We start from the raw sequence: 27,006 nt of genomic DNA, 5'->3' as shown, positions 1-27,006 counted from the left end.
TGGAGTGGAATTCCATGGCCCTTATCTGGAAACCAAGCCTTATGAGGAACAGTTGAGGAGTTGGGTATAGTTGGGCAGGGCTGGCCCTATGGCCAGGCTGGGGGGCGCAGGGCACCAGGCCACCGCGCAGCTGCATTTGTGGCAGCCGCACTGCGCCTGCCCGCCCACCGTGCTGGGAAACAGGGCAGGGGGGCGCCGGAGGGATCCGTCGCACCAGGGCGCCAGATAAGACGGCCCTGTGGTTGGGTATGTTTATCCTGGCTAGGAGGAGAGTGAGAGGAGACACAATAGCCATCTCCAAATATCTGAAGGGCTGTCACAGGGGAAATGGAGCTGGCTTGTTTTCTCCTGCTCTAGAGGAACAGGTTACAAGAAAGAATTCAACTTAACATCAGGAAGAACCTTCTGGTTCTTCTGGAAGAGCTGTTTCCCTTCATTACACCCTCCGGAGTGTATGTATGTGCATGCACACCCTCCGGAGTCCATTCACAATTTTCATTCATTGGAGGTTTTAAAGCAGAGGTTGGATGGCCATCTGTCATGGATGCTTTAGTTGAGATTCCTGCATTTGCAGGAGATTGAATTAGATGAGCCTCGGGGTTCATTCCAACCCTGCAGTTTTATTATTCTATGTAGCTGGGTTGGCTTGCCACATAGTTTTTGCTTGGGAGCTATTTTCTTTGCCTGTTGATTAATCGACTAGTAAGGTAAAGGTAAAGGGACCCCTTACAATGAAGTCCAGTCTTGAACGACTCTGGGGTTGTGGTGCTCATTTCACTTTACAGGCCGAGGGAGCCGGTGTTTGTCCGCAGACAGTTTTTCTGGATCATGTGGCCAGCATGACTAGCCGCTTCTGGCGCAACGGAACACCAAAACCAGAGAAGCGCACGGAAATGCCGTTTACCTTCCCGCCGGAGCAGTACCTATTTATCTACTTGCACCTTTTGGCATGCTTTCGAACTGCTAGGTGGACAGGAGCTGGGACCGAGCAATGGGAGCTCACCCCGTCGCGGGGCTTCGAACCACCGACCTTCTGATCAGTGGTTTAGACCACAGCGCCACCCGCATCCCTAACTGACTAGTAGAACAACCCAAAACCCCTTTGTGCAGGGCTAGGAGGGCCTTCCACCAGCTTCCACCTGTGGAATTATGCCAGCATACAAGACGTAATGCAGGTGAGGAATGACCAACAGTAGCCTCCAGCCTCTGGGGCAGTGTCGCATTTGCGCTAATGGACCAGCCTCAGCTGCTCACCTCTGGAATGGGAATGAAACTACTCCAGCCCTGAAACCACTGTAGTTATTTTCTATCCCATTAGCCCCAACATTTCTTTTTAAAAAGGAACCAGTGAGGAATGAGGGTGCAGGTAAAAGGTTGCCATTCAACTTTCTTCCCATCAGGGTTTTCGAAGGACTCGTTCCTCTACCAGAGGACACAGGTATCCATCACAGACACAGGGGAAAACAGGTATTCAGATACCTTGTACTTCAGAGCACCTGGTATTTATTAGACATAAATTGTCACACAAAAATATGGAAAGATTAGATAGGTAATGGTTCTTCCCACCCCTTTAGAAACAGACATGCGAACGTATTTGTGACCTCATTCTTCCATGCTTGTGGACAGTCATTCATTTTCTTTCCCATGCATACATATTTATTCCATTTTCATAATTAGGGTCATTTGTATTTATTTATTTTTTAAGTACAGTATGGAAAGGAAGAGAGGAAAAGGAATTCAAGCTTGCCAATGAAGTATAAACAAAATAGAATTTAAAAGTTTCTGACCAGCTGTGTGGCTGATTTTATTACCTGTTATGCCTTAGCAGAATACCTATTTATCAATAAATAGTACTAACAAAATAATTACATCCAAAGAACCCTGCAGTTAGATTTTGTTTTACCTACACACAACTGCCCAACCTTTCTCAGCACTTTCTAAACACAGATTTTGTTTAACGTCCCATGTTAACATAAGCAGATATGTCAAAAAAAGAAAAAAGAACAATTATACAGGAAGACAAATAGAATGATCATTTTTTACAAATTTGGCTTTTCGGTTGTTACTAAATGCACAGAATTTTTTTCCCCACATCAAACTTCATTTCAGGTATTTTTCTGGGGGGATTCCAAACACTAGATTTCATTAACATGGCCAACATCACTTTAGAGGGACAACTTTTAAAAAGAAGTTGTAAAAGCCATTAATGGGTTAAAAATGGACATGTACAGAAGGAAAGAAACCAAACAGCGCACAACTGTGCATTGTGGTTTTCCTCATTGCTGACAAACTCCTCAGTGGCAATGCTGGTTTCCATTGCCCTCACTAGTTTTTACTCTCTGTTGCCCTCATTTGCCCTCAATGCCATTCTGAACTGTCCAGGTCTGATTGGTTGCATCAACTCACATGAATTTACTTATTGGTGTTCAAGAATATAAGATGTGGTATCCAGTATGACTGGACGGGATCAACCTCATTTTTGCCTAATTTAGAAAGGAGGCAAAACCAGGAAGTAGGAGAAATTGTGACACTGGACAATTCAGAGGAAAGGGGAGGGACCAGACATGATCTGGTCCAAGAAGCGTATGTGGCAAGAAGCTGAGGGACTGTTGAAAATGTCAGAATTAAATGAATTCTATGCACAGCAAAGTACCCAAGAAAATAATGCTATGGAGGGTTTTGATGGCAAAAAATCAACCCTTACAAATTTGATATATTCAATGCCCCCCAAATCCGAACTGCCAGATCTTTGACACCATCCTTGGTGCAGACTAATTAAAATTGTCCCCCTGTAGTAACTGCTTCCAAATCAAGCAATACTTATCTGGAGGAACTTGCTTTGCTGATAAGGCTCCTGTCATTAAACTGTATGCAATTTTCATTGTATTCAGAGCAAACCCATTGCAGCTAAGGGTCATGACCAACAGGTACATTAATCTCAATGAGTTTTATTTGAATAGAATTTGGTTGGATACAACCCCATTGTTCCACCATAGACTTACATTTCAGCAGAGTTGGTGACCGAAGGATTACCTCACGTGATGTGTCATTCCAGACAGTGCTTTGGTTCCATAGGAAGCATTTTTAAATGGACCTACACATAACCACTTGCTCGTGGGCATTAGGGAAATGGATAAGAAACAGGCGTCATATCTGCACAGCAGCCATGAACTTCTTGTACCTCTTCCCAGAATGCTTTGGGGATTGTAGCAGAGGACCAGGACGGAGGAGAAGTCAAGGACCCGCCAAGTCCCATCAACCCAAGTTGGAGTCCAAGTCCCATCATCGCTGATCACTTATCATCCTAGTTGGGGCTTATGGACTTGAACTCCAACAACATCTGGGGGGGGGTCCTAACCCGATTGCCATTAGAGAACATGGGCCTCAGTTGTGCTAATTCCAAAAATAAAAATAGTTTGTGTTTCTTTCATGGTAAGCTGGTGCTCATAATCTAATGGAGGCTAGAGAACCTATCTGTAACTTCATCGAAACACCTAAAAAAATCATTTGATGTGGTGGCCACTTTTTTTGTTGTTGTTGTCCTGGGACAAAGAAGTGATGCTGACAAAAGTGGAGACAGGAAGGGCACTTGAACTGGATTTTCTGCTCCACAGCATCTCAGTCTCAATCCTAATTAAATGATGGGGAACCATAGCTGCCAAGTTATCCCTTTTTTTAAGGGATTTTCCCTTGTGCTGAATAGGCTTCCTCGCGAGAAAAGGGAAAACCTGGCAGCTATGCGGGGAACGTGTGACCCTCTGGATGTTGCTGGACTGCAAGTGACAATGCTGGCTGGGCCTGGTGGGATCTGGAGTCTGACAACATCCGGAGGGCCACAGCTTCACTACTCCTGCCCTAAATATAAGGACCTCCATCACTAGGGATGAGCAAGCTCAAAGTGCAAAGGCAATTAGGAAATCTGCTGGGGGAGGTGGAAGATGGAGAGGTCCTTTTTCAGGCAAGACAGAGATGAGAGGCATGAGAACATCACGATTTGCTGGATGATGGGCTTGCTATGCAAAAACGCAGCACCATCAGTCTCTCCCAAGAGTGGCAGGGTTGGGGGATGTGTGGTTGGACTCCAACTCCTATCAGCCTCAGCCGCCATGATCAATGAACAGAGGTGATAGAAGTTGGAGTCTAGCAACATCTTGAGTGCCACAGGTTCCCCACCGCATGCTAGAAAATGGTGTGAGTGCCGATCTTCTTTTGAATTCTACCAAAAAGGGCAGCCAATATACTCTTCTTCTCCCTCACTGCATATAAGATCCAGCAGTGCTTCCCCATGTCCTGCTTTCATGCTTTCTCACCCCCTCCATTCATGACTGCTAATGGTGTGATGTAGAGAGAACATTATTATGTTGAATCATGGATAGGTTTTAGCAAACATTGCAGTAGAGATGGGGCAACCTCAGTTGTTGTTGTTAGGCTCCATCACCCCCAGCCATCGTGGCCAATGTTCAGGGATGATGAGAGCTGGTCCAGCAACATCTGGAAGGCAATGTCTCCCACCATTCTTACTTTAGCAGGAGCAGAGCACCAGATGTGGGGCTGCCATTAGCATAACTTCTAATTTGGCTTGAAGAATCTGGTGAAATGGACTACTTAGTCCAGGGATGGGAAAATGGTGGCCCTCCAGATGTTGTCAGACTGCACCTCCCATCAGCCCCACACAGGATGGCCAATGCTCAGGGATGAGGGAGCTATAGTCCAATGACATCAGGAAGGAAACATGTTCCCTGTCTGTCTTACTGCACAAAATCTTAGGCTACAACAAACCTGTTTGTGATTTAAAGCAGGCTATCTGTGCCATACAAAATCAACTCTCTTATAACTAGGGGTGGGTGAATCTGTCAATATTGGTTTCTCTGCATTTCTCAGTTTTCTAACTTTAAGTTCAGTTCTCCACATTTCCAGATCTGTTTAGTGTGATTTTCTAATATACACATTTTTGTATGTGCTTTTGTCGAATATACTCTTCTTCTTTGCAAAACTGTTTTCTGTAATGCCATGCATTGTTGTGCAATGTTTTCCTTAATATGTGCATTTTATGCACACATGCACACATTTCTGTGCACATGAATTGGCTGGAGAACTGCACTGCAAAATTAGTAAACATGCAGATTTGAAGGATGAGTGCATTTCACATCACATGCTGTTTTGAAAAGTGTGAATGGAATGGAATTTCTCCCCCATCCCTAGTTATAACTTGTAGTGTGGATGCTCATTTGCTGTGAACTATCTTGGTCCATTTTTAGAGGGTGGCACATTACAAAATGGACCGGGCATGAAAATGGAGCAAAATCAGGTCAGAAACTTTTCAGAGTTGAAGTGCCTGTCAGAGGTAGGTACCAAAGTGTTTTACCTGTGAATTACTTCCACCCCTTTAAAAAGAAACCTTACACACTCTTCAACCTCGAATCCCCTCCCCACCCTTTTTAAGTCTCTGTGAAAAGGGACAGGTTCTTTTCGCGAGACTCCAAGGAATATATAGATAGATGTAGATAGATAGATATATATTATCATTTATTATATAACAATGTCAATATCAACACCAAAAAAAAAGAAAGAAAAGGAGAGAGAGGGGAGAGAGAGAGAGAGAGAGAGGGAGAGGGGAGAAAAGAAAACACGACATATTCTGATCATCTTGTTATGAGCACTCTCCGCGTGTCAAGAAAGGTAGCAAAACTCCCGTGTTTCACCTGAAAACAAAACCAAACTATAATGTTGTGCAAGGGCACAAGTTGGTGTGGAAGCAATGCAAACTCAGTGTGGCTATGTCTGGGCATGGGGGGAGCTGTATGGCGTGGGGCAGGGCGGAACGGCATGGATCAGTTTGTCATTGGTCGCAAGAAAGGAAAGCCAGGAGATACAATACCATGGTCTGCCCAGGGGATAGGACGCTGTCCATCTCTCGAGTGCTTAGATATTAACATTCAGTTAAAGCGAGTCTTGCAAACAAACAGACAAACAAACACCACTCTTCGTTTGCAGTGAAATCTCTCCAGCAATCCTCTCCCTTGATTGCCTTGTTAACTGTTCTCGCTCCATTCTGGCACCATGCCCACCCCATGCACGGAATGGTACTGGTGGGGGGAGAGGGTTCGGGGCACCCCATGAGAATAAAGGAACTCTGCTGGCTGTAGGCTGCTGGGAGGCGACTGTATGCTTGCCTGAGGTCCACATTGCCGGACAATGGGCTGGTGAGGGACAGAGGTCTGGTGCTGGAACATGGCATGCGTCTCCCCGATCTGCGATGAGGTATGGTTGGCGACTGTGGCAAGCCGGGGCATGAGGGGGCCAGAAGTGAAATGGGCAGAGAAATGCTGGTAAGGCAGCCTGTCCATAGGCTGCATGGCAGTCACTGTGCAGCTGCTGTAGGACGGCACAGCGGACCACGTGTTGCAGCTGATGTCTTCTAGGCTGGGCACTGGCTCCGTGGCGGGCGCAGAGCTCGCGTACATGCAGGCTTGGCGCTGAGCAGACTCAGTCCTGTATGCACTGGTATTGAGTCCCTGCTGCTGGGAGTAGGTGGAGCGATAGAAAGGGTCTTCTTCTGGAGGAGCCGTCTCCATGTAGGGCTTTTTGTAAGGATGCTCTGTGGTGGAACATTCTTCATCTGATGAAGAGACACACACAAAAAATACACAATGAATGAGGAGCACCGTGAAACATCAGAGATGTCCTGCTGGATCAGACCAAAAGCCCATATCAGGAACTGAATCCAACCACTATGCCGGATCCTTATCTCTCCTCCACCCAGAGCCGTCCTTCCCATAGGGGCTAGTGGCTCATTGCGCCAGGGCGCCGGCCTCTCAGGGGCGCCCCAGCATTGGCAGGGTGCAACGAGCCACTAAGCCCTATGGCTCCGCCGCCGCCTCCTCTCCTTTGGCCACGGGAATCCCCTCAGCCGCTGCCCGCCAAGCCGCTGTCGCCTGCGGGAGTGGGAGCGGCAGTAGCGGGAGCAGCTCCCAAGGGGCCTCCTCCACATTACTGGTGCCCACCGCCCCACCACCACCTCTCCCGGGGCACAGGTGGCGGCGTGGCAATGGCCTCCTGCTCCTCGGGCCACTGGGAGCGCAGCGAGAGAGCACAGGCAGAGGCAGCGGTGGACCGGCCAGCCGGCCGCAGAACCTGGAATTCACCACTCACGCTTGTTTCCTCCGGTGCGGATGGCGGCCGCTGGGCCCCACGGCCTCCGGGCGGGGGAGGTGGCAGGAGCTGGGGAGCTGCCCGTGCCCTGGCTAAGGCGGAGAGGGGTCGGCGGCGTGACCTGGCAGCGGGACACCGTGCAGCAGGTGAGGGGCGGCAGGAAGCCTGGGCTGGTGGCGCTGGGGACCCTGAGCCAGGGCGAGAGAGAGCAGCTTGGGGAAAGGGAGGGGGCGCCGGAGGGACCTTTGCGCCACGGCGCTGGATTTGCTTAAGACGGCCCTGCCTCCACCCCTACCAGTGTTCAAAAATAACCAGGCACCAGGCGCATTTTGCACCTGGCTTTCGGCCACTTGCAACCAAGTGAAGATACCTGGGCACTACATATCTCAACCATCTGAAGGTGCATGCCTGGGCACCATTGGATCTGGGCTGTTTTCACACACTAATACCCCATCCTGTAGAATTCCATCAGTTATATATTTTTCTGCACAATCAAAATGAATTTCTGGAAGCAAAACGCTTTTTCTGTGCAGGCTGAGCAAGAGCAGTCACCATTTAGAAAAAGAGGTCGGAATAGGCTAATAAGTATGTGGACTGTCCCTGGGTCAAGTTACTTTTCTTCTTTAAGTTCTCAAAATTCTTAACCTAGCTCAAGGTTGTCATCTGAACTAGCCTTAAATGAGAATCAATCACAATCAGACCATCCTTTGAAAAAAAGGGGGGGCTTCAGAGCTGTTTTGCCCCCAAAACGGCAACTAGATATTCCATTTGGGCGACTGTAACCTTAGTTTTATGGGACGCGGGTGGCGCTGTGGGTTAAACCACAGAGCCTAGGGCTTGCTGATCAGAAGGTCGGCGGTTTGAATCCCTGTGACGGGGTGAGCTCCCGTTGCTCGGTCCCTGCTCCTGCCAACCTAGCAGTTCGAAAGCACGTCAAAGTGCAAGTAGTTAAATAGGTACCGCTTTGGCGGGAAGGTAAACGGCGTTTCTGTGCGCTGCTCTGGTTCACCAGAAGCAGCTTTGTCATGCTGGCCACATGACCTGGAAGCTGTATGCCGGCTCCCTCAGCCAATAAAACAAGATGAGCGCCACAACCCCAGAGTCGGTCACGACTGGACCTAATGGTCAGGGGTCCCTTTACCTTTACCCTTGGTTTTAGGAGCCATTTGGTGCCTAGCTTATATATATGAAATTCTAACACTGCCCCCGACACACACGCAGGCCAAGTTTGGCAGGTGGGTGGAGTCACCCACCTGTCAGTCACCTGATCTCACAATGACAAGTTCAGAAAGCGCTTCTGTTGTACTCAAGTGCTGCTTCTGGACTTTCCATTTTGGTGTCTGCTTAGCCAGTCTGAGAGCAGGATGTTGGGCTTCTTGGTCCTTTGCCCTAATCCAGCAGCCAAGCTCTTCTTACATTCAGTGATGGGGAATTAAGGATGATCAAGGAATTCTTTCAGTCCCTATTTAGTAGGGAATGAAACCAGATCTGCACCTTCTGGTGAGGTAGGGGAGATGGCTGCCCACATGGGGGGCCATGGCTGCCAAGTACCCCGTTTTCCCCGGGAAACCCCCGTTTTTTCATACCATTTCCCAGCGGTATCACTTCGTCTCCCATTATTCTCCCTTATATTCTCCTGCCGGCGGCCTTTTTTTCCGGCTTTGCCCATATTTGGGCACCGAAAATGGCCGGTGCCAGTGCCGAAAGTCGCGTCTATTCCAGTGTCGTCGTCGGCCATTTTTTGTGCCCATAGATGGGCAAAGTGACACTGGAAGTTGCGTCTACGCAACTTCCAGTGTCACGCGGCTGCCGGTCCCGGATTCTGCAATCCAGGACTTGGCAGGTATGTGGGGGGCACACATGGAAGCTGCTCATGAAGGAGAAACAACCAGCACCACACAGGATTAAAATCCTTCTGCTTACCAGCTGGGAATTACAAATGAGAAGAGCGCTGCTGTTGTGCTCAGATTCTCCTTTCTGGTTTCCTGTTGGGAGGTCTGCTTGGCCACTATGAGAACAGCATCCTGGGCTATATGGGACCCCTTTGGCCTGATCCTGCAGAACGCCTCTTAGATGCAGAAGATGTGAGCTGAGTGGAAATGTAAATGCTCCGCAGGAATAGCCACACATTGTCTGGCACACGGTATGTGTGTGAGAGAGTGTACGATCCAGTTTTTTTCAATGCCCTCCATTAAATTGCACCCCTGCTGAGACCCTCGACGCAAAATAAGTGTCTGACTGCTGGAAGGGGCAGTGGAAACAACAGCAGCAAGATTAGAGAGAGGGAGCGTATCTCCTTTCGCCCAGCTCTTTGGAGGGAAGTCAGGCAGGCTCCCGCATCGGAGACGCCCCAGTCTAGCTTGCGGTCTATAATGGTGATGATAATAGATGCTGTCATAATACACAAATAACAACACAGTATAGGGCAGGCATTGTCTGCAGAGCAAAAGGGAAGCCTGAGAAGGAACTGTGTGCATGTGGGAGGGGATGCACATTGGGAACTGTGCAGAAGAGACAAAGGAGAGGAAGCAACTGGAGGAGGATCGTGGATTTCTCTTTTGTTGGGCAAGAGGAGAAAGCTGTAGCTCAGCAGCAGAGCATCTGCTTTGCACGCGGAAGGTCCCCAGCGCCTGCAGGTTCAAGCCTGAAGAGCTGCTGCCACTCAGTGCAGATAATACTGAGCTCGATGGACCGAAGGGTTTAACTCAGTATAAAGCACCATCCCGTGTTAATATATAACATAAGAAGAACCTCTTAGAACAGGGCAGTGGCCCATCTATTCCAGCATCCTGTCCTCAACAGTGACCAACCAGATACCTCAGTGGGAAGCCCGCAAGCCGGACCTGAGCACAAGAGCCCTCTCCCCTCCTGTTGTTTCCAGCAACTGGTATTCAGAAACATGACTGCGTCAGAGAGTGAAGTCAGAGCCATAGCTGCCAAGTCTCCCGCTGAAAAATGCAGGATCAGCAGCGGCACGGCACCGGACGTCGCTTCTACGCATGTCCGGACATGCGTAGAAGTGACTTCCGGTGCCGCGCTACCCATGTCTGGGCACTGGAAATCGGGTGGCGCCGGCACCCAAAATAGAGCCTCCCTGGCAGGTAGGAAATCCAGGGGATATACGGGATTTCCCCCAATCTGGGCTGCCAGCGGGAAACGGTTTAAAATATGGGGGTTTCCTGTGAAAAACGGGAGACTTGGCAGCTATGGTCAGAGCACAGCTATCATAGCTTGTGGTCTTTTCCGATTCTATGATTCTATAGCTAGTAGCTATCGAAAGCCATCCTCTATGGTGGCTATCTCGGCTTCCTTTGGCGGTGACTTCCATAGTTTAACTATTCACTGCATGAGAACCACATTACAGTCACAAGGCGGCACTAACTGGATCCATGTTGAATTGGGGCTACCTTGCTGCAGATTTTTTTTCTGGATACAGGCTACATACATCCCTGTGTGAACATATGTGATCATAGTTGATCCCTCTCATTACAGTAGTACCTTGGTTTACAACCATAATCCATTCCGGAGGTCCGGTTGTAAACCAAAACAGGTTGTAATCCAAGGCGCACTTTCGCCAATGGGGGCTCCCCCCCAAAAAAATTGGTTGTAATCCCCCCCCCAAAATAATTGGTTGTAATCCCAAAAAAGGGACACACCCTTTTTACATAGGGATGGTTATGATATGCTGCAGTGTTGTTCAGTGGTTAGAATAACTGCTCTGCAAACACATAAGGTCTTCCAGATTCAATCTCCAGGTAGGGATGGGAGAGACCCCCCTGCTTAGAATTCTGGAGGGTTGCTGCTAGTCTGCGTAGAACCTCAGGACTGGGGGCTAAATGTAGCCAGTGGCGGAGCAAGCCAATCAGGTGCCTGGGGCGGCATGCATGCCCTGCGCCCGGGGGTGGGACCAGTCACCCAAGGGGGCACCGGGGGGCCTCCAGGGAGTCTTCCTGCCTCATCCCACTCAGCTGCCCTACAGCTGAGGGTGGGGAAATGGGCGGACTGTTTGGGGCAGCACAGAGCTTGTGGGTTCTCAAGCCACCGCGTCACTCCCAGGAGAGATGTGTGGCTTGAGCGTGCTGCAGGCCTCGAACCTATCACACCCCCTTGCTACACCCCTGAATGTAGCCCCTCCAGGTCTTTGCCTGGCCCTTGGGGGTCTCCACAGGCCACACACCCCTCACCACCTTTCCTTCATACACTCCGTAAGCGCTTTTCCCCTGGCTGGAATACGTCCTTGAACTCTGATAATGCATCTTCCTTCCCTAGATAGGGTGTTTATCCCTGACTGGTGGGTGGGCGTAGAAACCTACAGCATAAAGGTCAATTTGGCCTGCATTGCTCCACTCACTTTTGCCTCTGGCCCCACCCACCATGCTCATGTGGCCCCCAGAATGTTGCCCGGAAGAGGATGCGGCCCTTGGGCCAAAAAAGGTTCCCTGCCCTTTGTACAGACAATACTGAGCTGCACAGACCAGTGGCCTGATTCAGTAAAATTTCCTTGGTGTGGGTATGAAAGAACATGTTCTGTTTCAAGCAATGTCTTTTGCATTTTGTGATTGCAAAAGCAACTACTGTACAGTATTTAATTTTGTGATTGTAAAAGCAACTACCATACTCTATTCCAAACTTAAAAATGGAAAGCGTAATGCTGGTGGTCAACAAAAGAGGTTTAAAGACTGTCTCACGGCAAATCTTTTAAAAAATGTAGTATAAATACTGACAACTGGGAAACACTGGCCTGCGAGCGCCCCAGTTGGAGAACAGCCTTGACCAAAGGTGTCATGGGCTTTGAAGAAACTCAATCTCAGGACGCAAGGGAGAAACGTGCTAAGAGGAAGGCACGCTTGGCAAATCCACACCGTTATCAACTCCCGCCTGGAAACCAATGTCCCCACTGTGGAAGGATGTGTGGATCCAGAATTGGCCTCCACAGTCACTTACGGACCCATTGTTAAAACAGTGTTTATGGAAGACAATCTTGCTCGGCTACGAGTGATCGCCAAAGAAGAAGAAGTTTAAATTGTTTAGCCACATTGGGTTTTAAATGTGGCAACTCACCCTGGGACTTTACAGTGAAGGGCAGGTAGTAAATAACAGCAACAGCAACAACCATAAGAATAATAAATAAATATAAATATCACCATCAGCTTCCTATGTGCCTATGTACTTTTTGCTAGTTCCATAAATCCTGCCTTTTCCTCCCACTGCCACCTGCTTGCCAATGCAGTGGAATTGCTTTTGATCTAGCACAGTCGAAAATTTCAGCCAGGAGAAGCCAGCTCACGCCCTGGAGATGCCCCATCCCGATTTACAGACTGTGCTGGAAGGTCTCTTGTCAGCGATCAAAGCATGTGGCAGCTTTGATAAATGAGCCCTCCTCTGCCCATCAAGCTTGAGCTATTGGGGAGATAGGAAGGAGACAAGGCTCTCCCCTGCACGCACACACACACACACACACACACACACACACACACACACACACACCTCCCTCGGTCAACTCACTGAGCTGGGCATGCTGTAAGAAGCTTTGGAGGTGGTGGGGGGAGAAAGAACACCATGGGAGAGATAGTCCTCCTGCCTGTGACAATATGAGGAAATTAGATAAAGCGGGTGAGGGGAGAGGAAGGGAGCCACAAAGAGCCACCCACTCAGTGGGAATCCCAACCCTGGAAGGAAAACTTTGTTGATTCTTTATCACGCTGCCATGTTGGGAGACAGATGATGGATTGCCTCCCTGTGACCAGGGCCGTAATCAGAGTTTGGGCCATCCTCTTTGCTGTTATGGCTCGGTTTGGGATGCTTTTTGGGGGGAAGGGCAGCAGACAGTGGATAAGGCAGGGTTGCATTGCATATCTATAGGGAGACGGTCAAGTGGGGCCATTTAAGTGGAATAGGTTTGCCACAGCATGATATTCTGTAGACAATGGCTGGGTGGGTGCGCACACCACACAGTAAAAGCACATGGCTTCTCCCCAGGAATCCCGGGAACTATAGCTTGTTGAGGGAGCACAATTCAAAGTGCCGGTGCTGACCTTTAAAGTCCTAAACGGCCTCAGCCCTGTATATTTGAATGAGTGTTTCCACCCCATCGTTCAGTCCAGACACCGAGATCCAGCTCAGAGGGCCTTGTGGCATGGGAAATGAAGTAACAGGGAACCAGGCAGAGGGCCTTCTCGGTAGTGACACCTGCCCTGTGGAACGCCCTCCCATCAAATGTCAAGGAGATGAGTAATTATATAACCTTTAGACGACATCTGAAGGCAGCCCTGTATAGGGAAGCTTTTTAATGTGTGATGTTGAATGTTTTTATATATGTCTGAAGCTGCCAAGAGAGAGACCAGATGGAGCCTTACTTTACTAAGTAGACTCCAGATGTATATATCTGTAACTTTTCTACGTAAGCCTGCCTTTCTGAGATCATGCTGTTGACTCAGGATGTCATGTGAGTAAACTCTATCTTATTTTAATACTATTGTGTCATGTATTTCTTTTAAGAGGGAAAAAGGGGATTTGCCAGGAAGTATAATGTTGTAGAGGTTTTAACAAACCTGAACGCACACTTTTGCTGCGCACAAAAGGGGAATGTCACTCTGCTGATATTGGAAGCTTGATAACACAAGCTTGGATAGGATCTATCTAATAATATATCCTAATCCACATCCCTAACATTCCCACACTGGTTGTCTACAGCAGGGGTTCCCAACAAAATTTTCTCGAGGACCCCTCATCGAGCCGCTATTGTGACAAGGACCCCCATTAATTCCTAATCCTAAAATTAAAAAGTGGGAGCCAAATTAAGAGTCTTTTTATATTTTATATTTATACGTTTTTTACAGTTACAACAGAGTACTCCATCAGTATACAGTTAGTTTTAATTTTCAGTTCTTAATGTGATGAGTTAAATCTGTCCTTTGAGTCCATTATTTCTGAAATATTAGGTTCCAAACTTGAAACTTTCACTCTGAAATCCGACCCCATGTCGAGCCGATTCCTATATTTGTTTTTCGTGAAACACATGGAAGAAAATGCTTGCTCACACCGATATGTGGTTGCAAATGGAAGGATCTTTTTCATTGCCTTATCTCCAAGTTTCTTGTAGTCCTTGCGGCATACAGCAGAACTACTGCCTCTATCTAATTCTAGTTTTGCGCTAGACTCTGCTCATGCAGGAAGCGGCCAAAACAAAAAATCTGTTATCATACGAAATATATTTAATATATTTTTTATTCTAATAGCATCTTGTGGACCCCTCTGGCATAGCTCGCGGACCCCTGGGGGTCCCCGGACCACCTGTTGGGAACCACTGGTCTACAGGAAGTTGGACTGGATGGGCCATTGGCCTGATCCAGCAGGGTCTTCTTCAGTTCTTATGCTGTTGCTGCAAAATCCGTGGGTTTTTGGAAACAACAACTGACATTAGGCAGGTGCCCTCACTGTTTTAGATGCCTGCTGAAAACCTTTTTTTTATTTCAGCAAGCCTACCCAGACATATCATTAGCCATCGATACTGTCATTTTAGCCATCGATACTGTCATCGATACTGTCATGACCGACTCTGGGGTTGTGCGCTCATCTCGCGTTATTGGCCGAGGGAGCCGGCGTACAGCTTCCAGGTCATGTCGCCAGCATGACAAAGCCGCTTCTGTCGAACCAGAGCAGCACACGGAAACGCCGTTTACCTTCCTGCTGTAGCGGTTCCTATTTATCTACTTGCACTTTGACGTGCTTTCGAACTGCTAGGTTGGCAGGAGCTGGGACAGAGCAACGGGAGCTCACCCCGTCACAGGGATTCGAACCGCCGACCTTCTGATCAGCAAGCTCTAGGCTCAGTGGTTTAGAAAGAGTTAAAGGGAATATATGCTGATGTTGTAATTGTACCTATATCATCTGCTCAGAAGGAGGTCTAGATCTACTCCTAGCTTATTAAGGGTGTATGGGATTGTTGGAGCTTTGTTTCTTTGAATTGATTACCTGTAACAATGGATATTAATGTTTTTATTATTTTAATAATAATAATAATAATAATAATAATAATAATAATAATAATAAATCTACTTCATCAAAAAAATTAAAAAACAAATACTGGGAACTTTCTTTCGAGATGTTAAAGAAAATAAATGAATGGCTCAATGTCAAAACATTGCTCTCGAATCCCATGTGGGCAAGTGGTCAAAAGAGCCTGTGTAGTCTCTCGAAATAGCAGTAAATTTCACCCCTCGGAATAACCTTACATCAGCTATTTAAGCGTTTGTATTAATCCTGAATCCTTTTCAGAGGCCTCCTTGCCTGATAAGCTATCTTTATCCCAGGCACCAGCTATCTCCCTGGATGTGGATTCAGCTTCTATAGAACTATGCGGCCATCTCTCTGGGTTTCATCTATGCTGCTCTTCAATAATGCAGACTGAAATTGCCAGAATAGCGGCCAGTGGGAAAAAGCAGCCAGAGAAACGGAAAGAGTGGGGGAGAGGGGAAAGTAGAGGCCAGTAGCTCCACGGTTCAGTGTCTGCTTGCAGGCAGAAGGCCCTGGGTCCAGTCTCCGACATCGCCAGATAGGGTGGGGAGAGGCTCCCTTGCCTGAAACTCTGCAGAGCCGCTGCCAGTCAGTGTCAACCGCACTGAGCTAGATGGATCAGTGGTCTGACTCGGGCAGCTTCCTATGCTCCTACTACAAACAGCCTGCTTCTCTGGTTGGATAAATTACTGGTGTTCTGTATTTCCCCACAACTGGGTCATGGCTGTTGCTTCTTGGTAGACTATCCTGAGCTAGATGGACTCAGTAATAAGGCAGCTTCCTATGGAGATGGACTAAAGTTCAAATTGGAGAAATGAAGCACTGGTTGGGGGGAAATGAGGGAGTCATACTGATGTCTTGTTTCTGTTGCAAGTACATGTACAGTATACTAATGCATGTTGCAGAGGGCGGGGGGGGCAGTCATCACAGTGGATGTACAAGTCTGTCCAGTCTTATTTCTTTCCATTTCTCTTTTTCTCTCCCCAGTCTGAAATTATGTTTACCGCATTTCTGCATCCGTGTTTTTTTTAAGGTCTCGCAATAATCCACCAGCATTTCAGAGTGCATCTCTCCTAATACACGTTTTTGTACACAATTTGCCTACGCTCATCGGAAGGGTAGGCTTTTGTATGCAAAGGCACTTCCAAATAACTGTGTATACAACTGCATGGAATTTTAGAATGGCATGCAACGGGAAATTTGGGAATGGGTCGGAATTGTATGGAGTTTGGGAATTGTATGGAATTTTGTATGCAATTATTGTTTTGCTATGCAATCTGCCTGCAATGTTCCCTAACGGAAACGTTTTGGCAGGCGATCTATCCTCTAACAAAATGCATTTTTGTACATTATCTTCCCTGATATGTGTGCACTTGTATGCACACTTTCCCCTGAAACACACATTATTTGCACACAATACAGTGGTACCTTGGTTTACGAACTTAATCTGTTCCGGAAGTCCATTCTTAAATCAAAGCTGTTTTTAAACCGAGGAACGCTTTCCCTAATGAGGCCTCCTACCCCCAGTGCCCTTCCACTGTTTGGATTGCGTTCTTAGATCGAGGTAAAGTTCACAAACCGGGACACTACCTCCGGTTTTGCGGGGTTCGTAAACCGAATTGTTCTTAAACAGGACTAGTTACAGGTAGGTAGCCGTGCTGGTCTGCCATAGTCGAAACAAACTAACAAAATTCCTTCCAGTAGCACCTTAGAGACCAACTAAGTTTGTCATTGGTATGAGCTTTCGTGTATCTGAAGAAGTGAGCATGCACACAAAAGCTCATACCAATGACCCACTTAGTTGGTCTCTAAGGTGCTACTGGAAGGATTTTCATTTTTATTTTGTATAAACAGGACTGTTCTTAAACCGAGGTACCACTGTATTTGCTTGGGAAATGGCACTGCAAAATTCAGAGAATTGTGAATTTTCAGTTTGCATACTGATCCAAGAAGCACAAATTAGATAGGTTCATTTCAAAGGGCGAACCAAACCAAATTTCTCCTCCTGTTCTTAGCCAGCATGAGCCATCCCCGTAGTCATTAAACAGGGAGAAGAGATCCATAACATGGACTCAAGAAATGAATAAATGCCAAGGACTCTCTGCCACCCAAAGATGGAGGGATCTGCCCATTTCAGTCTTTATTGCTTTCTCATTTTTTTCTAATATCGAATTTTCTCTACATTCCTGCATCAATTTGCAACTTGTTTACTTTATTTAAGAAATCCTCATGCAAATTCACCATTTTAGTGAGAGGTTCTCCTAGTAAACACACACTTTCGTGTTTTTTCTCTTTTTCTTCATGCTGGTTTTGACGTCGGTATATTGCGTATTTCTTTGTTGTAAGTCACTTTGAATTACTTTTGTAAAAAAATAAAAGAGGTACTATTAACAAATAATAAAATAAAATAGTAGATCATTTAATTTTGGCATGCATCTTTTGAGTAACGTACACGTTTCCACAAGCAGTTTTCCCTAATGTAATGCCTTTTTGTACGTTATTTCCCGTAAAATATTCCTTGTTTTGAGTGCTTTCCCCTAACACATGCATCTTTGTAAACACCGTTTGCTTGGGGATATCTGTGTCGTGAAATTTGGAGACGTGCGGCTCTGAAATGGCACAGCTGCGCTTTGGTTCCCGTATTGTTTGGGGGGGGGGTGCCAATTGGATAGATTTGCTTCTGAAAGGGAAAGTGGACCTAATTTCTCTTCCAGGGAGGTGAGTTTTGTTCAAAGGGCCTGACCTTTTCTCTTGGTGCAGTGGTAAATCTGGCTGTGGTCCTGCGACACAGGGTACGAGTTGGCAGCTGGTAGCAGGTCCTGAGAAGTGCTGGAAACGCCGTTCTCACACTGGAACTGAGACCCGAGGTTGGAAGAGGCAGGCAATGCCCGGTTCTCGCCACTGAAAGGGCTGTGGTTGGAGGCCACCTTCTGCCGGACGGTGCTTCTGGGAACCACAGGGTACTCCTTGCTGAAAACACAGGCAATGTTTTCATCAGTTACTTATGCTCTATCTGCACTCAGTATACCCTGCTACTTCTGGGTTGGCTTACAGTAAGCTTACAGTGCCGGATTTATGTATAAGCTAAACAAGCTATAGCTTGGGGCCCCACTCTCTTGGGGACCCCAAAAAATTTAAAGGGGAAAAAAACTGGATGTACATTTTCAAAATATAAGATAAAAAACAAATGAAATAAAACCTACACATAGCAACAGCTTGCTTACCTTCCAAGTCCCGGACTGCAGAATCCGGGACCGGCAGCCGTGTGACACCGGAAGTTGTGTCGATGTAACTTCCGGTGTCGCTTTGCCCTTCTATGGGCACCAAAAATGGCCGGCGGCGGCTTCGAAATTCGCTTGTACGCATGTCAGGAAGTACGTTGATGCAACTTCCGGTGTCACTCCGCCCATCTATGGGCACCAAAAATGGCCGCCGCCGACACCGGAAGTTGCATCTATGCACTTCTGGACATGCGTAGATGCGACTTTTGAAGCCGCCGCCGGCCATTTTTTGTGCCCATAGATGGGCAAATCGGAAAGGGAAAAAATGGCCGCCGGCAGGAGAAAATAACGGAGAAAAACGGGAGACGAAGTGATACGGGGGACCACCGGGGAAAGGTAAGTAAAAATGCGGGTTTCCCGGGGAAAACGGGGTACTTGGCAGCTATGAGCAACAGTGTTTTGTGTTGTGTAGGCTCCTATGATGCAAGTAATGGGCCCCACCTGCTAGCCTGCTCCCTAAAACACAGTCATACCTCGTGTTGCGTCTGCTGTGGGTTGCGTTTTTTCGTGTTATGAACGCAGCTGACCTGGAAATGTTTACTTCCAGGTTTCGCCACATGCATATGCGCAGAAGCGCTCTATTGCGCTTTCGCGCATGCGCAAAAGCACCGCTCAGGTTGCGGACTTTCCGGGGTGCAAACAGCACCCCAGAATGGATCAGGTTCACGACCCGAGGTGCCACTGCATCACTGGTTTGCTCATTTCTATATACTGTACAGTGGTACCTTGGTTCTCAAACTTGATCCGTTCCGGAAATCTGTTCCAAAACCAAAGCCTTCCAAAACCAAGGTGTGCTTTTCCATAGAAAGTACAGTGGCCCCTCGACTTACGAACTTAATCCGTTCCGAATACACATTTGTAGGTCGAAAATTTCGTAAGTCGAAAAGCGGGATTCCCATAGGGAAAAAATATTCAGAAAAATTCATAAGTCAAGGAAACTGCATTTAAAAATTCGTAAGTCAAGGAAACCGCATTTAAAACCGCCAACAGTTTCCGTTCGGATGTAGAAAAATTCGTAAGCGTGTGGCCATTTGTCCCGTTCGTAAGTCGAAAACTTCGGATGTCGAGTAATTCGTAAGTCGAGGGACCACTGTAATGCAAAATGGATTTATCTGTTCCAGACTTTTAAAAAACAACCCCTAAAACAGCATTAGGTCTGTAAATTACCATATCGCATATATTCAACACAAAAAAACAGTGACAATTTGTTGTTGACAAAGGACAGCTGGACATATAAAGGGCCCCATTACCTTCCGTAGCTTAGGGCCTCATCAAACCTAAATCCGCCCCTGTCTGCACTATAAAGCACTATGATTCCACTTTAAATGGTCAAGGCTTCCTTCAAAGGATCCTGGGAATGATATAGCTCATTAAGGGTGCTGAGAGTTATCATTTTAACTCATTTATAGATGGCATTTAACGTCGAGTAGACTTGCAAAAATGTGTAAGTCCGAATCAGGTAAGTGCTGGAGATGTAATGAGGTTGAGGGTATGTTTTACCATATGTGGTGGACTTGTAAAAGGGTAAAAGAGTATTGGGAAATGATATATAAGGAATTGGTGGGGGATGTTTGAAAGTACTGTATATTCCTGCATATAAGACTACTTTTTAACACAGGAAAATCTTCTCAAAAGTCGGGGGTCATCTTATATGCCGGGTCGTATTTCTTATACAGTGAGTATATCCCAGACGCTATATTTTAACTGGAAAAGTTGGGGGTCATCTTATACGCCCAGTCGTCTTATACGCCGGAATATACGGTACCTTTCTCAAAACAAAACAAAAAAACCAGAGTTCTTATTTTTGGGGATAATTCAGAGGGAAATTCCCAGGTGTCAAAAAAGATTATTTATGTATGCTACTACTGCGGCCTGCGTTCTGCTAGCCAAAAAATGGAAAACAAGCAAGGTCCCAACCAAAGAAGAATGGCAACATAAACGAATGGAATACACACAGCTTGCAGTTTTAACATATAGAATAAGAGAACAAGAACATATGTTTAAAGAAGACTGGAAAATGTTTAATAATAATGATAATAATAATAATAATAATAATAATAATAATAATAATAATAATAATTTATTATTTATACCCCACCCATCTGGCCGGGTTCCCCCAGCCACTCTGGGCGGCTTCCAACAAAACATTAAAATACAGAAATCCATCAAACATTAAAAGCTTCCCTAAACAGGGCTGCCTTGAGATGCCTTCTAAAGGTCTGATAATTTTTGTTCTCTTTGATCTCTGGTGGGAGGGCATTCCACAGGGTGGGTGCCACTACCGAGAAGGCCCTCTGCCTGGTTCCCTGTAACTTGGCTTCTCGTAGCGAGGGAACCGCCATTTACTGAATATCTGGGTGAAAATTGTGTTTATTTAAAAACGCTGGTAGCATTAAGATAAACTCAACAGTGTAAGTAAGTTTTGATGGATGTAACAATGGATTACTGAATAGTATAGTTCATTTAAAATATTCAGGGATGTATGGTATGCAAAATGAACCACCAGAAGAGAAGAAGGGAATAATGGAAGTCATTGATTTAAGATCATCTAAATGAATATTTTGAAACGTAAATTAGAAAAAAATAATTAAAATTTTAAAAAAATTAAAGGGTGCTGAGAGTTATTTGGGGGGGCACCCATGCCTCTCCCAGAGCTACAATTCCCAGAGCTCCCTGGGAAAAGGGGTTGAATATTAAACCACTATGATCGTAATTTAGGAAAAGACAGGGTTGTTTAAACTGGCTTGATGCACATTGGGCAAAAAGATTCCTTGTAGTCCCGTCCAACTCAATTTTTCTATGATATAATAAATAATAATAATAATAATAATAATAATAATAATAATAATAATAATAATACAGTGTTTCAATCAGTAGCAGGCAGCTGCATCTGGAAGCCACCACTGAAATGTCCCATAAACGGCCGGCTCTACCATTAGGTAGGGTGAGCCAACTGCTTCAGGTGGCAGGGGTGGCCTCTTGGCTGTATCATTCCCCATGAGGTCAGAGCTGTGTGTGCCTGTCCTGCAGTGCCATCTTCAGATGAGGTGGGGGACACAATCCCATTGCGCATGTAGCAACAAGATTCATCTGCCAGTCTGCTCAGGTTCTGTACATGGGATGGTCATGGTGCCATCTTGTCCTTCGCCTCAGGAAGATAAATGGCTTGAGGGGATTGTGGGAAATTGAAATGATGGTTCCCAACCACTCAATCGTGCTGCTATCCTCAGGCCCTGCTAGGGCTCACCCACATTGGACAGGGGTGTTATATTTGAGTAAGCGTTCCCATATGGACAGTGGGCCTGCCCACCTGCCAATACTAGGTTCCATCTGAGACCCACATGGCTCAATGCATAGTGGCAGCTCTCTTGCCAAGAGGCAGGGAAGGGCTGTGGCTCAGTGGCAGGGCACCTGCTTTGCATGCAGGAGGTCCCAGGTTCAATCCCCAGCATCTCCAGGTACGGGGGGGGGGGAATTTCCTGCCTGAAACACTGCATGGCCACTGCCAGTCAGTGTTGGAAATACTGAACTAAATGGACCAATGGCTTGAGTGTGTGAGTTAGCTTCATTTTTTTCAAATTTTACTTAGGTTTTTTATTTTGGGAATAGCTGCAGCTCAATGATAGAGATCCGCTTTGCATGCAGAAGGTTGAAGCTTCAATCTCCATCAGCTGAAGGCAGGGCTGGGAATGAAACCCTGCCTGAAATCTCAGATAGTTGCTGCCAGTCAGTGTCAAGAATACTGAGCTAAAAGTACTAACGGGACTGAGTCAGTAATATGCAAGGGCACCATCTAGCGTGGGACCAAGGACCCCCAATTTTTCCCAGGAGGGGGCCAGGGCCCTCGACAATCTGCAAGATGGCATGCCTGGTAATATGGCAGCTTTCTAGAAGCAAAGGCCATGCCCCAGTTGCGGGAGAAGCTGCCAGAGTCAGGCCTTCTAGCTCAGGGTTGTCGACACTGAATGGCAGCAGCTCTGCAAAGAATGCACATGGTCATGCCTGGAGATGCTGTGGATTGAACTGGGGACCTCCTGAATGCAAAACAGGTGTTCTACTCATTACATTATCACCTCCTTCCCAAAAAACTAATGTAAGATTCTCTGACCATTAGGTCCAGTCGCAGACGACTCTGGGGTTGCGGCGCTTATCCCGCTTTACTGGCCAAGGGAGCCAGCGTTTGTCTGCAGACAGCTTCTGGTTCATGTGGCCAGCATGGCAAAGCTGCTTCTGGCAAACCAGAGCAGCGCACGGAAATGCCATTTACCTTCCCACCAGAGTGGTACCTATTAATCTAAAGTCATACCTTGGGTTAAGTACGCTTCAGGTCGAGTACTTTCAAGTTAAGTACTCCACGGACCCGTCTGGAACGGATTAATCCACTTTCCATTCCTTTCAATGGGAAAGTTCGCTTCAGGTTAAGTACACTTCAGGTTAAGAACCAATTAAGTACTTAACCTGAGGTACCACTGTACATTGATTATTGCCTTTCATTTTATGGATCATTAGACAGTAAAATTCGTGTTAAATTGCTGTTTTAGGAGGTGTTTTTTCAATGGGAAAGTTCGCTTCAGGTTAGGTACGCTTCAGGTTAAGTACGGACTTCCAGAACAAATTAAGTACTTAACCAGAGGTACCACTGTACTTGCACTTTGGGGCGTGCTTTCGAACTGCTAGGTTGGCAGGAGCAGGGACCGAGCAACGGGAGCTCACCCCGTCGCAGGGATTCGAACCGCCGACCTTCCGATCGGCAAGCCCTAGGCTCTGTGGTTTAGACCACAGCGCCACCTGCGTCCCGTTCTGAGTAAAGGCCTGAAATAAATAGGAAGCTGCCCTGTGCTGAGTCAGACTATTGGGCCCATCTAGCTGAGTACTGTCCCCACCAGGGTTTACCAAACTTGGGTCACCAGCTGTTTTTGACTACTGCCCCCCTCATCCCTGACCACTGGTCCTGCTAGCTAGGGATGCTGAGAGTTGTAGGAAACCCTGGTCTACACTGACAGGCAGAGGCTCCCCATAATTTCAGGCAGGAAGACTTTCCAAGCCCTACCCGGAAATGCCAAGGATTGAACCTGCAACCTTCCGCATGCAAGGCAGATTCTCTACTGCTGAGCTATGGCCCTTCCCCATGACTGCGCTCATGGCATATTTAGCAGAATTAGTCGGTGAGGGGAAAGGAAGTTCTTCTCATACGTTTCCCAGCTGTGCTGACAAAGTCCTGAGCATGGCTATCATCTCACAAAAACATCCCTCTCAGAAAAGGGAAATGATTGGGACCTATAAATATATATACAAGGAAAGACAGAGCATTTACGCCGATTGGAAACATGTGCTCTTCTCTGTCTGAGAAAAAGAGGCACAGCCTGAGAGCCAAGACTCCTGGCTGCCTTTACATGTCGCATCCAGAATCTCATGGTTACATTTATGTCAGGAGCAAGTTGAAGTTGGAAATGACCACCTGTTCATGATTTTTTTTAACTGTTCATGTTTTAGGAGCCTTATCCATTACATACATACCCAGAGAGAGAGAGAGAAAGAGAGATTTGTAAAAGCAGAATTGTGTGTCTAATTAAGTCACAATGAATTCCATCTCCAATTTATGGAGGAAACGAAAACTTAGTTGACTATCGAAGGGATATTCTTCCAAATGATCAAAAGGGAATCTAGTGGCACCCTTTGAAGAAAGACTACAGCATTGGGAACTGTTTAGTTTAGAGAGAAGGTGAGAAAGAGGCGACATTATCTATCATCTATCTAGCTATCTATCTATCTATCTATCTATCTATCTATCTATCTATCTATCTATCTATCTATCTATCCCCCACCCAATTGTGCATGGCAGGGAGAAAGCAGATAGAGAAAAGTTGTTTCCCCTCTCTCATACCACGAGAACACATAGACATTCAAATGAAGCTGAATGTTGGAAGATTCAGGACAGATACAACAGAGGACTTCTCCATTGCAGTGCATAGTCGAACTATGAAACTCACTTCCACCAACTTGGCACTGGCAGAGGAAGGGGTGTGCGGTGGGTGCAGTCCACTCCAGTTGTCATCCCTGAGGGGGGTGACATCGCCGCCCCGCCCCCCTGGGACACTCGCTGCAGGCAGCACCCCCCTGGGATGCAAGCCCCACCCCCACAGTAGCCCCACCCCTCTGGGTGCCGGAGCAGCTAGCTCCACCTCTGCACCTTGGCTGTCTTTGAAAGAGAAAGAAACAATGTCATGGAAAATCATGCTAACAATGAAATAAAAAAATACTTTCCAATAGCACCTTAGAGGCCAACTAACCTTCAGATACTTCGTCAAGAAGTACTTCTGAAGAAGTGTGCATGCACATGAAAGCTCATACCAATGACAAACTTAGTTGGTCTCTAAGGTGCTACTGGAAGGATTTTTAGTATTATTTTGTTTCGACTACATCAGACCAACGTGCTATCAATGGCTACTGGCTGTGAAAACAGGATGCTGGATCAGGTGGGCCACGGACCTGATCCAGCAGGCTCTTCTCAGCCAATGTCTCCAATAATGCCTCTTGCTTGCCTAGATGCAGGATATAGCATCTGTAGAAGCTAATGACTTCTCCAGACTTTCTCTTGCCCTTCTGCTTTCACCCAGGGGAAACAGTTATTTAGTGGTCAATCAACTCGGACAACTCAGGTTAGCTCCAATTTAGCACTAAAGAGGAGTTTTCCAGACCAGTGCTTTCTAGACATGGGATAAGGGGATCTGTGGATGAGCCCTAACCTATTGGCTCCACCCCCTTTTCCCTCTGGCCCAACCCACCACAGACAGGTGACCCTCAGAAGCTGGCTCAAGGAGCAACGTGGCTGAAGAGGGTTCTCAGCTGTGAAAATGTTTACCTTTGCATCCTCGACATTCTGTGCAGCTCCATATCGTCGCTGCCTCGAAATCCTTTTGCAAAGGGGTTGTTTTCGATCTTGAGCTGGGTGATCTGAAAAGAGAAAACAGAAGGAGGAGAGTTGGAGGGGGATGCTTTGTTCATTCTGACAACGATCCGTCATCTGGGCCAAAGAGATCGGCCTAAAAACAAAACAAAAAGGAAGCCTTCTGATGGCCATGATCGTAATGCTCTGCTCCACAGAGGGAGGAAGTAACGCTTCTGAATAGCAGTTGCTGGAAACCATAGCAAGGGAGCATGCTCTTGGGCTTGGGTCCTGCTTGGGTTTCCCATTGGGGCATCTGGTTGGCCACCATGAGAGGAGGATGCTAGACTCTGCCTCAACCATGTTCCAGTTTCCACGAAAATATTTCCAAAGGACCATCATTTACCTTATGATTCTGGTAGGACGTCACAGCGATAAAGGCCGTCTCTGGAAAGACATGGGTGCAGAAGGCTGTGTTTTTGGAGCCAAACCCATTGTTCTCATCCGCCTTGACGATATGGAGTCTGGGCTGGTATTTGTGCATGGAGTTGAGGATGATCTAGAAGGGGAGGAGGAGGAGGAGGAGGAGACATTAAGAATGTAAGAACGTAAGAAGAGCCTGCTGGGTGAGGCCAATGGCCCATATAGTCCAGCATCCTGTTGTCATAGAGACCAACCATATGCATGTGGGAAACCAGTAAGCAGGATAGCTCAGTTGGTTAGAGAATGGTGCTGATAATGCCAGGGTTGCAGGTTCGATCCCCATACGGGACAGCTGCATATTCCTGCATTGCAGGGGGTTGGACTAGATTATTCTCAGGATCCCTTCCAACAATTCTATTATTTCCCCCCTTCTGCAGTTTCCAGCAACTAGAATTGTGGAGGCAGAGCATAGCCATGCCTAGGAGCCATCAATAGTCTTCTCTTCTGGCATCAGACAGAGCACAACAAATACCCTAATCGGGGATGCATTGGGAATTGGAAATGCAACAATTTTTTGGGGGGGGGAGGTTACCCTGTGAAGAGACTCCATGCAGAAAGCCACCATTAATGGCGTTATTTGATAAACCAGGGGTTTCCAAACTGTGGTCCACAGACAACCAGCTATCATTCAGAGGGTCTGCCTGGATTCATAGCAGAAAATGGAAGTGTTCCCCATTAAAAAAAAATCACAGTGGTTTTTAACAGTTAAGATGAAATTTAAAACCATACAGGTTCTAGCACAATTGCTAGAACAGGCAGAAAAATAATCAAGCAGGCTGCTAAGACCCTAAGAAATTTTCAAGTGGTTTGTAGGAAGGGGAGGGGGTGAGATTTGGGAAACACTGTCTGTTTTGGTGTTCGTGAGTTGCTCTGGGCATTTGTATGAGTAAAGAAACAAATAAATAATAGTAAATACTTGCCTAAGTAGTAACTAGTTAGTAACTCCCATTGACATCATCAGGTGATGGGGTCTGAAATCACTCCTGTTTACCCAAGATTGTATTCAACTACCGGTAAGTCCTATTCAGAGTACATCCATCGAAATTAATGAACCTAAACCAATCATGTCTGCTAAGCTGAATGAGTCTACTCTGAGTAAGATTGGCACTGAATACCACCTACAGGCATTTACTTAAAGGGGATTCCTAAAGCCTTGCTTTCATTTCTTTCTTGGTACATTGTTGCATC

General features: G+C 46.7%; 1 protein-coding gene across 1 annotated transcript in view; it reads right to left on the bottom strand.

The window, feature by feature from the left end:
• Positions 1-1,780: 1,780 nt before the first annotated feature.
• Positions 1,781-27,006, bottom strand: part of TBX5 (T-box transcription factor 5) — a 53,220-nt gene continuing 27,994 nt past the window's right edge. Inside the window, exons 6-9 of the mRNA XM_035098282.3 lie at positions 25,742-25,894; positions 25,312-25,403; positions 17,912-18,138; positions 1,781-6,619 (exon numbers count right to left, since the gene is read on the bottom strand). Of these exons, the coding sequence (XP_034954173.1) occupies positions 6,033-6,619; positions 17,912-18,138; positions 25,312-25,403; positions 25,742-25,894 (1,059 nt within the window). The 3' untranslated portion in view covers positions 1,781-6,032. The remainder of the gene's footprint in view (positions 6,620-17,911; positions 18,139-25,311; positions 25,404-25,741; positions 25,895-27,006) is intronic.

This window comes from Zootoca vivipara, chromosome 16, assembly GCF_965207765.1.
Source record: "Zootoca vivipara chromosome 16, rZooViv2.hap1.1, whole genome shotgun sequence".
In the NCBI taxonomy this organism is placed as follows: Eukaryota; Metazoa; Chordata; class Lepidosauria; order Squamata; family Lacertidae; genus Zootoca; species Zootoca vivipara.
This window is presented reverse-complemented; position numbering and strand designations above follow the sequence as displayed.